Source organism: Doryrhamphus excisus, chromosome 23 (genome assembly GCF_030265055.1).
Source record: "Doryrhamphus excisus isolate RoL2022-K1 chromosome 23, RoL_Dexc_1.0, whole genome shotgun sequence".
Classification (NCBI taxonomy): Eukaryota; Metazoa; Chordata; class Actinopteri; order Syngnathiformes; family Syngnathidae; genus Doryrhamphus; species Doryrhamphus excisus.
Genome location: NC_080488.1, coordinates 11239981 through 11254812, shown reverse-complemented (window position 1 = coordinate 11254812; position 14832 = coordinate 11239981). Strand labels below are relative to the sequence as shown.

At 43.4% G+C, this 14832-nt stretch overlaps 1 protein-coding gene across 3 annotated transcripts; it reads right to left on the bottom strand.

Moving 5' to 3' along the window:
- Positions 1-1654: 1654 nt before the first annotated feature.
- On the bottom strand, positions 1655-9694 carry LOC131110611 (uncharacterized). Of its 3 annotated transcripts, none has more exons than XM_058063866.1 (3): positions 9552-9694; positions 6359-6673; positions 1655-6054 (listed from the first exon to the last, which is right to left on the bottom strand). In XM_058063866.1, the coding sequence occupies exons 2-3, from the start codon at positions 6662-6664 to the stop codon at positions 2893-2895; spliced, it is 3468 nt and encodes a 1155-aa protein (XP_057919849.1). In that variant the 5' UTR covers positions 6665-6673; positions 9552-9694; the 3' UTR covers positions 1655-2892. The 3 variants fall into 3 exon arrangements, with proteins under 3 accessions (XP_057919849.1, XP_057919848.1, XP_057919847.1); XM_058063865.1 differs by lacking the exon at positions 9552-9694 and adding an exon at positions 8803-9384; XM_058063864.1 differs by lacking the exon at positions 9552-9694 and adding an exon at positions 7936-8139.
- Positions 9695-14832: the final 5138 nt, after the last annotated feature.

Here is a 14832-nt window from a genome sequence, read left to right as displayed (position 1 = left end):
AAATAGCATTGCCTTGCCACTTCTCTGGATGAATTAGCAGCTTTAATGTATCTGCTGGGGTGAATGAGAACTATTTATACAGCAACTACTCATCTTGCCAATTTCTCAATTTCTATTAGCAAAATGCTTATCCTTGCTGTTATTCATCAAGGTTTTTATCTTCTATCTAAGTTGGATGAGGGCTGAGTCATAGTATTCAAGCAGGCCCGTGTGTGGGAAGTATACGGAGGGGTAGTGGGTGAGCAAACAGGTAAAAGGCGGTGCGGGTTAATTTAGGTGAGGCTTCAGTTTTAGCAAATGACAACAACTTGAAATGATTTTGATTCGGTAGGTCGCTATAATTTGAGTTCATGCGAAGTGTTTTATTATAGCATGCTCATTTTAGAATGACATTTAAAAACATCAAACTGTAAAGGCCAACCAAAGAAAGAAATAATCTGTCAGCCATGACCGAAGGTCTCCCTTGTTACAGGAATTTAAATCATCATTTACACTGCAAAATGCATGTTCACACCATCGATTCCGGATCTAAATATATTTGCACATCTGACACGGAACTGTCAAACCTGGATGAGTGATGGAGACGTGTGGGTGAGATTTTGAAAATATATATCGACGGTCCCACAAGTGGGCAGCCCATTAGGGAAAGCTGACATGCACACAGCTACGTATGCACATGCACATCCTCGTGTGTGCGAATGTGCACTGTTCTGACATCACTGCTAACGTCACTGCAGCCACCTCACACACGGTGACTCCCCTGTGACTGAAGGCCTGACAACATCCCACCCTATCCCCATCAACTCCTCTGTTCCTCCCACCTCTTGCTTTATCACCCACCCTGCTGTCCTTGTCTTCTTATTACTGTCTCAAATCCACTTTCACTTCCCTCAAACCATCTCTTTGTTCACCCACCTTTTTTTCTTTTCTTTTCACCTCCCTCCCCCTCATTTGCTGTGTAGGTCTTTCCTGTCCTCCGTCATGCTCTCCTGCACCCGCTGTACTTTCTGTCTGTGTCTCTATGGAAACCTTGAGTGGACAAGAGTGGCTCAGAGGTCTGTGAGATGCTGATACAGAGCCTAAAAGATCACACACTCCTTTTCTTCCCCGAGACCCGTGCAGCTTTGTGCACACAACTGCAAGCCTGCACTGTGAGTAAATAGATTGTGTGTACCTGTGATCACATAGAAGCCCCTGAAGGCATTCTCCCTGTGTGCCCATGATATAATTAGTGGTGTGAAGTGGAAGGGAGTCAGCTGGGAGGGAGTCGCCTTATTTCATTGTGCTGTTGGTCTCTCCCATTAATAGGTGGCAAACAACAACACTACCGAATCATAAATCCAGCTCTCCTCCTCACATTTACACATTGTTGCGCCAGCTGTGTTGTGTTGTTGTGCGTCAGCGGCTACAAACATGTCTGAAGGACAGGTGATTTGTGATAAGAGGCCTCAAACAGACACAGCTTCACGGCTTTGGGTTGCTCTGCAGGGCACCGTCGTGATGTGACTGTGTGGCTTAAGTGGATCATTGCTGCACCAAATGGGTAGGCGGATGCATCAGCTATGCAATCTTGTGGTGAAAATCTGACCTACGGTTGATGGTAAATCACATAAGAACAAAGGAACTAATCTGTCAACATATTGTTTGTTTGTTGAGTACCCCCTTTATTTATAAAAATGAACAACAAATGCAACAAATGACAACATTAAAGAAGACATCAAAACAGGCAGCAGTACCAGGGGTTAACAATTGAACACAAAATGTCTAACCTAGGTCCACACCCACCCCAGTTCAAAGATAAAGACATAGCAAGGATGTCTCACATTTAGGCACTTGATTTCCCTGCCAACCATCTTTGGTCATAGTTGTTGTTGCTTTAAATTAGACTCAAACAGGTTTCTTATCATATTTGATTGTAATTAATGCCGAGAAGTCACAGCAGTTTGCCAGGCTTTGAAATGATCCAAAGATGGTTTTAACCTGACCACCTCCAGTCCGTCGAGTAAACTTTAGCCTTAAATGAAACAAACCACGAGATGGTTCAGTACTTCACGTGACTACACAAAGGATTCCAGCACATTTCCTTACAATTTACCTGAAAACGATGGATTGTATTCACACACAACATACTGCAACCAATATGCTGTACAGTCTATTGCAAAGGCATTGTTGTCGGCATGGTGTACAACCAGTAGGATAACCGCTGAGAATTATCTTGGAAAGTCTTGCAAAAATATATATATATTTTTTTTTAAATTAAATTAAAAGCCTTTGCTTTGTGTTATATATTTATATTTAGCTACTCATGCATTGTCTAACTTTCCATACATTATACTTAACAGGTGTGTCCGTATTTGTGCATGCATGTAGTTTCAATATAGCACTGTACACAATGGTAAACCCATCCTTATATACTTCTTCATTAAAAGAATAACAAAGTTACATTAAACCGTCTGAAGAACATCGTTACACAGTATTTGGCAGTGAGAGAACAGTCCCATGTTATCCATGCACAATATTAACCACAGGCAAGGTCCACAGTCTAAACAAACCCAGTAAGAACACCACGGTAGGAATAGAAGAATACATTAGAGTTCAAGAACGTGGAAGTGCATTGAGTGTCCATGAAGAAACCCATTCTTAGTCCCACGGACACCAAAGACTTGGGACTCATGGGTGAGCACAGCATTGTCGGGAACAATATCAGAAAAATAATTCTTTATATTCTTGTTAGAACATTATATATTATTTAATGGAGTTTTCCGGTAAAACCGCCACCACGCGTCTATCATAGGACAAACTATTACCACTCTCCAGCAATTGGACAATACCAGCAGCTTTGCTCTTGGCTGTCTCTTTTTTTTAAATTCAGCACGCATGTTTGCATGACTTCTACACTAGTCCGGTCTGTGTGTGCAGGTGTAAGGGGTACGGTTGGTACAGGAGAGTTGATCCCCCTTGGGGTATGTAGTAGCTGCAGTAACTCGGTTCTGTTAAGTAGGGTGCGCTGTGCTCCGCAAGGTACGGGGCAGGCTGATAAAAGCATGTCACATGGTCTGTGTTGGGGATAATGTTCTGCTCCCCGAGAACTTTTAGCGCCAACACTGTGATCATGTTTAGAGTCTGTCTCCTCTCATGGCCCATCAGACATACGGTGCTGTCGTCGACCACGCGACGTAGAGTCATTAGGTACTGGTACTTGCTCCTCTCCTCACCAATGAAGTGATTCTTCAAGTAGGACAGGATCTTCCTTTGCTGCTCCTGCACATCAGGGAAATCAATGAAAAAGCGTGAGCACATGTAGCGCTCCAGTGTCTTTATTTGAGTCTCGCTGGCCGGTCGATAGTCCCTGACCAGTAGGTTGCTGTATTTCAACAAGCCGCCACCTCGAATCTCCTCGGGATTCCTTGTAGCGATTAAACGATAGCGCAGGTGGTCCATGGCGGCCTCAAAGTCACCATACATGCTTTCTGCCAGAACCTCGACAGCAGGGATCGAGCCTTCTGCCTGAGGAGATCCGCTATGTTCACTCATGTCTGCAGTCTTTTCCTGGGTCTCATTGGTCCCAGACACAGAGCTGGATCCTTCATCTGCATTTAGAGGGCCGGGTTCCCTCTGGTTTGCCAACTGAGAGTGAGGCAGCGCATGTGAGGTTGTACTTGGGACTGAGATCGGAAAAGAGACATTCTCTGGAAGCTGTGGCGACAATGAGGCAATATTTTGCTCCATTTTCTCCTCTAGTTGTAGAACTGGGATTCCTTGCAAGGTAGAAAGCTCTGTAATCTGCACATCACTGTCTGTGTTGTCTATCAAAGGTGTGTCTGAGGATACCTGAAGTATAGGATCCGCTGATTCCGCTGGAGTAGGGAAGCAGACGAGGGGAGGGCTGAGGCACGGAGAAGGTGGGGTCAGACAAAGAGGAGGAGGGCTGAGGCTGAGCATAGGCGGAGTGAGGTAAGGGGGTGAGCTGAGGCAAGACGAGGTAGGACTGAAGCTCAGGGGTGGAGAGCTAAAAGTGGTAGCAGGGCTGACGGTGTGCAGCATTGAGGACGAGAGGCAGTGAGAGGGAGGAGTCAGGCATGGTGGGGGGCTGACGCTTGGGGGTGAGGGAGTTAAGCAGGGAGGGGACAGACTGAGTACAGGAGGTGGGGGACAGGAAATAAGGGTATTGTGGCAGGGTGAAAGTGAGTGAGGGGGTGTTGTCTCTTCAGGTGGTGTGATCTCTTGAGGGTTCTCGTTTGGCATGTCCAGGTTGTCCATTAATTTCACGTTCTCCTCTGCCTCTTTCAGTTCAGCTTCTGATGTATGTGTGGACTCGTGGACATTTGAACAGGACTCATCTGCTTGGGAGTCCAAGCTATTGGGGGACTCAAACTCTGTCAGTTGCGAGGCAGAATCACCAGGGGAAGACTGCCTTTGCTCATCCATTTGTGGTTGCTGATCCTGGCGTTGAATATTTATCTGACACAAACCCTCTTTGATCAACTGAGATGATAGCACTTGAGGTAGAACAGTGACGGAATCAGGGGTGAAGTCCAGATTTGACAAGGGGTTACTTGCTGTGTTGCATTCAGAACCGTTGGCTTTTTCAGTGACGTCTGAGGAAGTCGTAACAGGAATGGACTCGATACTTCCATTAAGATCAGATTGAGGGTTTTGATCTAGACAGGAAGCTGTGATGGGGTCACTCTCAGAGGCCAGGCCAGTGCAAGGAGCGGGGGTAACCTTCCTACACATTCTACGGGGGGGTTTCGGAGACAAGTGTTTGAGCACCACCATGTGAGAGAGTCTTTCTGATGGCTTGCAAGAAGCAGAGGAGGTCTTTTTGTCAAAAACAAGGCCAGGTGTTGCAGGTGTGTCCTGAGGATCCGTGGTGCCGTCAGCATCGAGTCTGTCAGCTGATCTTTCAATCTGCAGTGTGCTGTGTGTATCCTGGGTGTTGTTGTGTGAAAGTGGTGTGGCGGAAATGGAGCAGAAACCATCATCTCTCTGTATGTGGTCTGTCTTTTCCTCTGATGTTAAACTCTTTTCACTTTTTTCTCTTTCATTTCTGCTCTTGGTTTCCATGTGCACCTCAATCTCAACTTCTTTTTCATCCTCTAAAGTGTTGTCTGCACTCACTTGTAAAGATGTGTCAACGTGTGGAGTATACAAGCATTTTGTTTCATCTTTGTCGTCCTCATTTAATCGCTTAGAGACCATTCTTCTTTCAGGTGACTGTGTGCTGTTACAGTCCTCTATCAGGCTTACAGGCTCTGTCTGGACCGGCTGTGGGCTTTTTGTCAATTCCATTTCTTCTGTGAGCACATCCTTTACAACAATGCTGGTTGTGTGGTTTAAATTTGCTGTTTCTGATTGTTCCCCCTTTGTTGGCCATTCATTTGAGTCCTCATTTTTCAGGTTAGTCTGAGCCTCAGTGCTCTCAGTGGTTTGTTCCTCTCTAGATATCGTGTTTGAAGATGTGTTCACCATGGGCTTTAGTTCATTAAGGTTTCCTCTGTGCTGTTTTAACTCTGTGGGTGTTTTATTTTTGTCATCATCTTCCTGTGGGGAATCTTTTGTTGATTTCAAACCATTTTGGCTCTGGGCTTTCTTTCCGTGTATGTCATCTGCCTGCCCTGTGTTACTGATGTGAGACCCATTCTGTATATTGGATGTATCTTGACCGGTGTTTTTTTCTGTTTGTGCAGTGCTGGTCTGTTTAAGCTGAGATGACGCATCTTTCGTTTTCACCTGTTGGTCCTTCAGAGTAACATCTTTATGTTTATGCAAAGAGTCCTGCTGCATGTAGGACTCGAGAAGACGATCCAGAATAATTTGGAAGGAATCAACGCTGAACTCAAACTGCCTCCTCAACATGCTTACAAATTTGAGCTCCAGGTTTTTGCCGCTGTTGTTTGACAGCGAGATGAGGCTCCAGCGGTCATGCTCACTGAAGACCTTGACCATCTTCTGGACATAGGCCTCCTTCATTGTGGCACTGCTGATCCTCTCTCTGTTCACCCCTGATGGTAGGCAGTCCAGCAAGCAGCCCAACACCGACTCTTTGATCACCTGGGGAAATGACAGGAGGTATAACTAATGACTGCAATACTGTCTGCATTACCTGACTTTGCCTTTGGGTATAATTCAGTTACAAATATTAAAAACAATTCAGCCTTCTTGAGATATAATCCATTATTGAATTAGTTAAGCTTACAATTATCTCCTTGTCAAAATGAAAGCACAAAAATCAATACTGCAGTCTGCCACAGACACTCGCAAGGAGCTAAATGAAATTGTAGGACTGATTATTACACTAACTCTTTAACTCTCTCTTTCTTCCTCTTATGAAATATGCAGCTGTATGAAGTCATACCTGAAACTCTTCCTGACTGGGCAGCTCCACCCCAAAGATAATATCCAGGTCTTTGTAGCTCATTCTGTTGTCTTGGACCAGGACATGGCTAGCTGTGGAGCCATTTAGACGCACGTCTCTCACAGTGATTCCCTGCTTCTGCAGACTGGCCCTTACAGCAATGATGATGTCACGAGGGCGGAGCTCCAGTGTCGGAAAGTTCCCACGGCCGTGGATGGGAACGATGTCTGACAGAACCTGATGAAGAACTGCCACCTGCTCGGGCTTCAGGCTGTGGAACCTCTGCCTGGATTTGGTTTCAGACATGCTGCTGCCCTTAAAAGAGGAAAAAGAGCCGAAATGAGAGTTAATTATCGATACTAAAATTAACAAAACGTGCTATGTGTTAATGCACTCTCTCACACAGACAGCCACACATGCGAACACACAGACAGAGTCCCTGCCAGTCTGCTGTCTGCAAGTCACAGCTTGGTTGACAGCTTTTCCACAATGCTAATATAACTGCTGTGTTGACAAGCTGACACATGGAGCCATTCATGAAGCTGAGCTTTGCATAAATAACCCCTCTCCTGTGAAACCAGATCACACTAAATTAAGTGTTTCACTGGGATCACACAATCTGAAATGCATAATGCACGATGCCAGAACCCTATGAAATAGAGAGTTTATTAACTCGCCCTCTCAGTCTGAAATATTATATCGCTCAAGCTATGAGCCACATCTCAGGATAGATTGAGATGAAAGCCAATACAGCTATTACCAATTTGCACTGGTTCAGACAGCTTAAATCTTTGTCTGTTGATTGTTTCCACCAGCGATGCAAGGGTTAAACTGAATGAGTCATCGCCAACAGACATCATTAATCACACCAACGTCACTAATTAAGGACACACATCTGTTTTTGTGTCCGCGTGCATACGACATATCTGCATATTTTACAAACAATAACTCCTGCACACATCCATGCAGCCGAATGTGCCCAAGCTTTCCCATGGCACACTTGGAAAATGGGGCAACATCCGCATGCAGGGTTTATATTGAGCTTATCTATTTTGTTTATTCTTCCCATGCGTGATCTTACAGGCACTTATGAATGCAGTCTAAAGATTTGCAATCTATTTGTCAGTCTCTCAATCAGACAAATTACATTTAAATCTCTTTTATGAGACACGGTGTGTGCTTGTGTGCACAAGTCAAAGTATTTGAGAGAACAAGTGCCTGAGTTTGGCTGTGGGGATGTGATTCATTGCAGTCTATTATGATCTATTGTTTGCTTTAACCAATACTTGTCACTCACCTCTACAGCTGAATGCTGCTGATTGCTATGATTTGTCAATACAAGGAGGGAAATGTTGAGATACTAATGAACAATAATGGTCTGTGTTCTCCGGCAGCAATTTATCAGTGCCTGTAACAACCACAAACAATGTACAATAGGCAGCCTTTATAAATCTTTCAATCCATCTAGCACTTTCAGTACACATGAATCATCATTCTACTCTTGCACACAAACACTACTATACATAGCAGCTGTAATACCATGGAAGTGCTTATTCAGAAGGAAAAGGTATGCTTACCGCAAAAAACATAAAAAATAGAACTTCAGGCTGGGATCAAAAAGCTTCAGAAAATGTTGTCTGTAAGCCAGTCTTAGCAAAGCGAGTTGTAGAAAACCATCTGTGATGTTGACACTGACCATAAAAACAATACAACTATGTGGAAGGCAGAAAGACACTGCAGGACCGCTATCCAGCTGGCCCCTGTATCCCCCCCCTCCCCTTTCACACTGTTCTGCAAACTTGCAGCCTGAGTGACTCATCCAGGCGTATCAGCTCTGCTCGCACATAACGCTCAGCTTTGGTACACACAGGACTACATCTAAAACTAACAAAAACAATAGTGTCCACTCCATACAACCTTGCTGTTGCAAAGTGGTCAAAGTTAGAGTGGTATGGTTTATTCTTACTTAGGAGGAATTATTTATTTATATCAAATATGTGATGGTGTATTGGTACGTGCTGTTGCCTTTCGTGTAGACGGTGTGTGATCATCACTAAAACCTAGCCTTTGGAGAGGTCTTGTGCTTGTCCTAAGCCTGGACAAATGGGCATCAAGAATGGCACAAAAACTCAGCCAAATGAAACATGTTATTGACTCTTACAGGAGAAACTAAAAAGACAAATAAAATCATATTAATAAATGTCCAAGTTCCATCTCCTCCATGGGTAAGTTTCATAGTAAGTCATTACTCTACAGTAGAAGTGGAGTTCTCCTTAGTTTTATCCTCCCATGTCAGCTTTTATACTAAATCTAATTAGTTAAACTTGACATGCCAGATAAAGGTTAGAATAAAGAGTGGTAGTTTAGATAAGATTAAGTCCACATTAAAAAATTGTACATAAAAGAAGTGAATGAACCGACTCGACAGAGCACACCAGTCTTACCTGTTGCTGAGGCAGAGCGACTGGCTAACTCCTGGTCTCACAGCGGTATAAAACCTCTCGGAACCACCGTGATTCACGTCTGGATGGTGTGAGGGTGTTGTTTATTTTGTTTGGAAGTCCCCACCCACACTGCTGCTGCTGCTGTTCTGTCCCTGATAACACATGTGATGCTCCACTTCATGAAGGAGCTGTCCACCGGGATCGTGGTGCTGAAATGAAGACTCCGCTCGGTCCTCCCGCTCCTGTTTTCTTCTACGGGTGCCCGGAGCGTAACGCAGTTTCCATGGCGACCTGCCGTCATTCACTTATGACTGGGGTGTGTGTGTGTGTGTGTGTGCACATCGTAATCGGGGTGTGTGTGTGACAGAAGCGGTGAGAGTGAACACAGGTCACAATAGGCGTTACCAAATATGTCAGTATTGCAACAATGTGATATGATATGGTACTTTGGTACTTATCTTACTTTACTTGAACTCGCGACTAAACTACTAACTACTACTTTTAAAGCATCCGCCCCCTCCCCCACCTACACAAATACACACACACACACACATACACACGCAGACCACATTATATCCGGTGTCCACGCGGAGTATAAGCAGCTATGAGTCATCCATTCTGCTCCCTCCTTGACCCAGCCGTTAATCCCACCCAGCCACGCCCCCCGGCCACAGCACGTAGGCACATGGAGCTTTTAGTCCGGCACAAAATGTTTTTAATAGGAATAATAATCATAATGTTTCACTCACCCCTACTCGGAATGGGTGTGTGATAAAGAGTCAGTCAGCAAACCGCGGGGAAGAGGCCGTTTCATACTCGGTGTGTCACAAACCCAAGTGACAAAACACACAAGGGGAAAAACATTAAGATAAATGGGCTGAGCTTCGTGGAAAATGTCAAATTACTCCTTCACGAGGCAGCATACATGACGTCACTAGACCTGGGTACAAACTATTTTTAGCCAGCACTGAACTTGTTGGCTTCGGACACGCGCGCCTGTCTACTTCGAGAACAGTCGTGACGTAGGAGGCGCGGTCACGTGATGTAAAATCGTGACCGATTTTGATGACGATGAGAGGAAGCGGGAGGCATCCAAGCGGGGACTGTCTCCAAAGATGACTACTCCTCAAGATTGTTTACTACCCTTTCTCTTCGCAACGAGTGGGCTACTTCAGCCTGTATTGCGCAAATTATCTTCTTGTAAAGACTTAAAATTATTCCTGTGAGTACATTTCATGCAAAACCCTGAAATGAGCTTTCACTGATTCTGTCAAATAACGAATTGTTCAGGATACGCACACATTTCCCCCGACTGACTGCATTTTTAGGCTAAAGCGGAAGTGCTCATGCGTAAACATCTCTTGGCTCGTACAGAGGTGGTAAATGCACCAAAAATAAAAACATTAGTGTGCTTGTAGTCTGCTTGTGGAAACTTTGCCCAGCAGCTGGCCTACACTGCTATAAGGTTAAGGCTATAAAGTTAGCATTGTTTCCTTAAGCCATCTCACACACTAATTCTTGCCCTTTTCCTTGTTTTGCAGCACTTTGGTTAGCAAACCGTTTTGATTACAGCACTCACTGCTTACTATCATTAACTATCACAAATATACCAATGTTGTATTTATGATGACACTGTCAAATATGTATTCATTTAACAATACAGGTACTTTAATTGGTCGTGGCGAACTCCAGGACGTCATAGTGAGATGTTCTAGTAAGACAAACTATTTACTGTGTCGTAATGAAGGAAAAAGTGACACCCAGTGGACAAATTTGGACATTACAGATGTCATTACAACAGCCATTATATGAAAAGGGGAAAAACAAAAGTATGTTTTGTATATATGGTATATGTCGATTATATCTAGCACAGGTTTAAAATGTTAGAATGGATATTTCTCCCAGAGCAGAAACAACTCCCCACAAAGTTGGAAGCAATATAAGCAACTAATCCAACTCCTGATTGGATTGGAAGTGTGTCTGATACGTTATCTTGTTGAGAAACTACATTTGTGTGGAAAAATTTTCACTTTGCATGTTTGTCACACTTAAATGTTTTACATCAGTAAACAAATTGAAATATTAGTGACAACACAACCAAACACAAAATTTAAATGGACATTTTTATTATTAAGGGAGGGAAAAAATCCAAACAAAAAAATCCAAACCTAAATGGCCCTGTGCGAAAAGGTGATCCGAAACAGCAAATCCACTTGTGAATGACGGAATAAAAATAAAATTAAGACTTTGGAGTGACCTCATCAAAGTTCCGACATGAATCCTATTGAGATGCTGTGACTTGACCTTAAAAAGGCAGTTCATGCTCAAAAACCTTAAAATGTGCCAGAATTCCGCCACAGTGCCGTACAACTGATTGCAAATTTAAGTGTGACATAAATGCAAATAATAAGAAATCAGGAAGGGGGCAAACACTTTTTTACACCACTGTATATGGGTTTAATTTCCAAGTAGCACTTTGCCATTAGCTTGATTATTCATTGAATCCTCTTCCACTCTGACTTAAAACACTCAGTCTGATGTTTTTGTTTGGCACTCCATAGCTGTATTTGTAAAGAATGCAGTTCCACCTGAATCTTCCCTTTTCCATTCCCCCCTCCCCATCCTCTCTGCCAACAGGGAACAGATGAGAGGTCAAAGGTGTCACCTGTAGAGGAAGCGGCCTTCTGCCACTCGCATGCCATTGCCTTATTACACACATACGTATTTCACTAGATCCGAGGGGGGAGGTGAGACTCAGCTGGGAGCCATTACAGGTGCTATCAAAGCAGACACAAATATCTATACATGAACACACCCGCACTCCTGTGGATGATGGGAGTTCTCCAGAGTGACACTCAGCCACCTCTGACCCTTTTTGTGTCCTTCCTAATTATCATCAGTGCACACTTAACTGCATCCACAATCATCATCATTGCCCCCAAAGTGACACAAATCTCCCTTATGCCTTTTTACCAGCCACTTTGATGACTGAGGTGCCTGTGGTGAGTTTGTGCTCACACGTGATTCTTTAAGTCCTCAGAGTTACACCCGATACACCTCCCATTTTCCACTGACCCATGTGATCCAGCAGCTGTCAATCATCTTGGCGAGGAGTTGGATTACTGAGAGTTAAAATGTCCCTCACCGGTTAAAGGAAACACAAATATTTTTTTAATGTTTTGTATTTCATGTTAAAACCCACGGCCCGGTTGAGGTCAAGCGGTGCAGAAACTGTATGGATGGATGTTCTACTAAAGCAAACAAATTCTGGCATATTGTTGTTTGCGCAGGGATGCACTGCTGTGCTCTATACAAACATCTCTGACCTGCCCTTGTGACTACGATTGTCGGTGTGAAGTGTTGTTATCAAGTGGTTCGACTGTCAGGGGCCAACAACACCACCTCCTGCTTCCCAAGGTGCCATGTTGAAATGACAGACAAGGATGTTGTCCATGTGGCTGACATTTTGCTTCTGCACAAGTGAGTCATGCACAACCAGATATTGTGAGAGAAAATGTCACCAGTTGGTATTTGTTTACTGCACGTCAGCAATTTAATTCAAGTGATTCTCGTATGAGAAATGTTTGGAAACATGCATGTAACAACTTTCAAAAATATTCAGAAACCAACATATTTACACATCCTTTTAATAACTGTCATCAGTCTTGCATCCATTCCAGTCTTTCGTTTCTTGATCAGTTCATGATCACCTTTTGCTGAACCATCAACCACAGCCACCAAAATACTGACATTTAGAGTAAGAATTAAATCAGGTGCCCAAAGATGATGGGATATTATGGTGCATATGTAGGAACATTGTCTGCCATGAAGATCATGGCCTTCTTGAAGGCTACACACCGCTTGATAAATGTATTTCCCAGAAACTGTCTGGAGTTCATTTTCATTGGCTCGTAAAACCTACAAAAAATCTGTCTTTCTTGCCCAATCTTGCCACCTCAACTTGAATTTTCTGTGTGTGGTTTCAGCCTTCTTTAACTCTGCTATGACTGTAAGCACTTGATATCTTGTACTTCTGTAGTCTCAATAGTTACATATTCTTAATGTTCATTAAGGTGTGCAAAGATGGAGAACATTTGCATGATGTGGTGCTGCGGTACCACATCAAGCAAGCTCCTCTCCCTGTCACCTTTTTTCCATCCACCTTTCAATGTGAAATATTCAATTACTACGTGTGAAGGGTCAGGTCAAACACAGGAAGCTGAGCTGATTGGTTCTACTCTGGTATTGATGGGCAAGTGTGACCAATGGGCTGCTAACGCTGCTCCTTATAAGTGTGTGTCTAATCGCTTCAGTTCAAGGGTTTCTCCTTTTTCCACTAACCTCTTGACCACCGCTTCCTGTCAGACGTGTTAATACTTTTAATCAATTTTACTGTCTTGTGCACGCTCACACACGTGTGAACGCTCACACACGTGTGAACGCTCACACAATCAATACAGCTGGCTCCATCAGTCCTTGGTGTCCGGAGCATGCTTCATTAAGACCCAACATGTCTCCGGCACTAACACACACCTGATCCTGCCACCCCTTCCCTTTCGTCACCCTTTTAACCCCCCACTTGACCATCACCTCAACCCTTCACCTGCTCAGACGTCTCTTGCAGAGAAACAAGAATGTATGTATACTTTGTTGTCTGAGTGCTGGCAGTATCAGAATCAGACCATAACGACATGTGTTGCACATTTCCTTTATCTGTATTGCATTATCATGAGTTTACACAGAGAACTGAGTCCTCGGGCTACATAAAACAAATGACTCAGTACCTGGTGAACTACGGCAAATTCCCTACGGACAGTTCAAGTTAAACTTTAGAGCCAAAATTGTCATCTAGCATCGATTTAACATGCTAGTCTGCAATATGATTTGTGTTTTACATTTTACCTACTAATTATCAGCATATTGACAGAATTATTTAGCTTCCAATTAGGAAGTCCCATTCTTATATATATACTTTTATAATTGAATTAAACCTAAAACAAGAAAAAATCATCTCACTAATACTAATGTTTGATGATAACCTTTGGTTGATTGTAAAAATAATGAAAGCTTTCTATATATACTATATTTGATGAGAAATAATCATCTTAAGTAGATGCATATCAACTCAAACTGCTAAATACAAACCCTGTCATTTGGGTTTAATATAATCCAATAAATATCCTCACATGGTTTTTCCAAAAATGAGCACATTGACACCAATAACATTATTATCATAACAGTGGAATGGTGTATTGTGATTTGTGTGTGCCTGTGTGATGCATATGGTAAAGCACTCAGCAGGTCGGCTGTTAGTCACACTCCTGCGTCTCAAATTGAATTAGCGTTGACAGCACACAGCGTCAAGCGTGTGTGTATGTATTATAGTATGTGTGTGTGTGTGTGTGTGTGTGTGTGTGTAAGAGATGAGGGCGTTCTAGCTGTTGGCAGGCTGTCTGTGTGTTAGTGTGAAACAGAAGAGAGGGAGTGAGAGGACCATCCCCCTGAAATCAATTAGTGTATGTCTATGATGGGGGGGGGGGGGGTGATGGGTACATCCTGTAGAGGGCAGTCCAGATAGACAGCACCATCTGGGGTAGCAGGCAGGTCGACCCTGGGCTAACATGAAAGCGTCGGGGCAAGGAAAAAAAGGAGAGGAGTCTCCACCAGCATTAAATCACTCTTTTCTTGCTATCACATATGCACCTCCACCTCACCCCCTCACCTGCCATCTGATACATCACCCAGTGTGCATCACTCTCATTCAATCTTCCTCTCCTCTTTTCTGTATCTGTTCCTGGAGTGATAACCTGTCATACGCAGGAAGCAGAACAAGGGATTTTTCCTTCTAGAGGAGATAGGCCAAATAAATATCTCATGTCTTCTCCCAAAGGAGTTGATTTATAGCGTTTGGATTAAAAAAAAAAAAACACAGGTAGCAAGTCTGTCTTTCTCACAGACATACAATGTAAGGAATTAGCACGGGTATCAATCAATCATAAAAATCAATCAATTTAATTTAGTTGTTGTTTT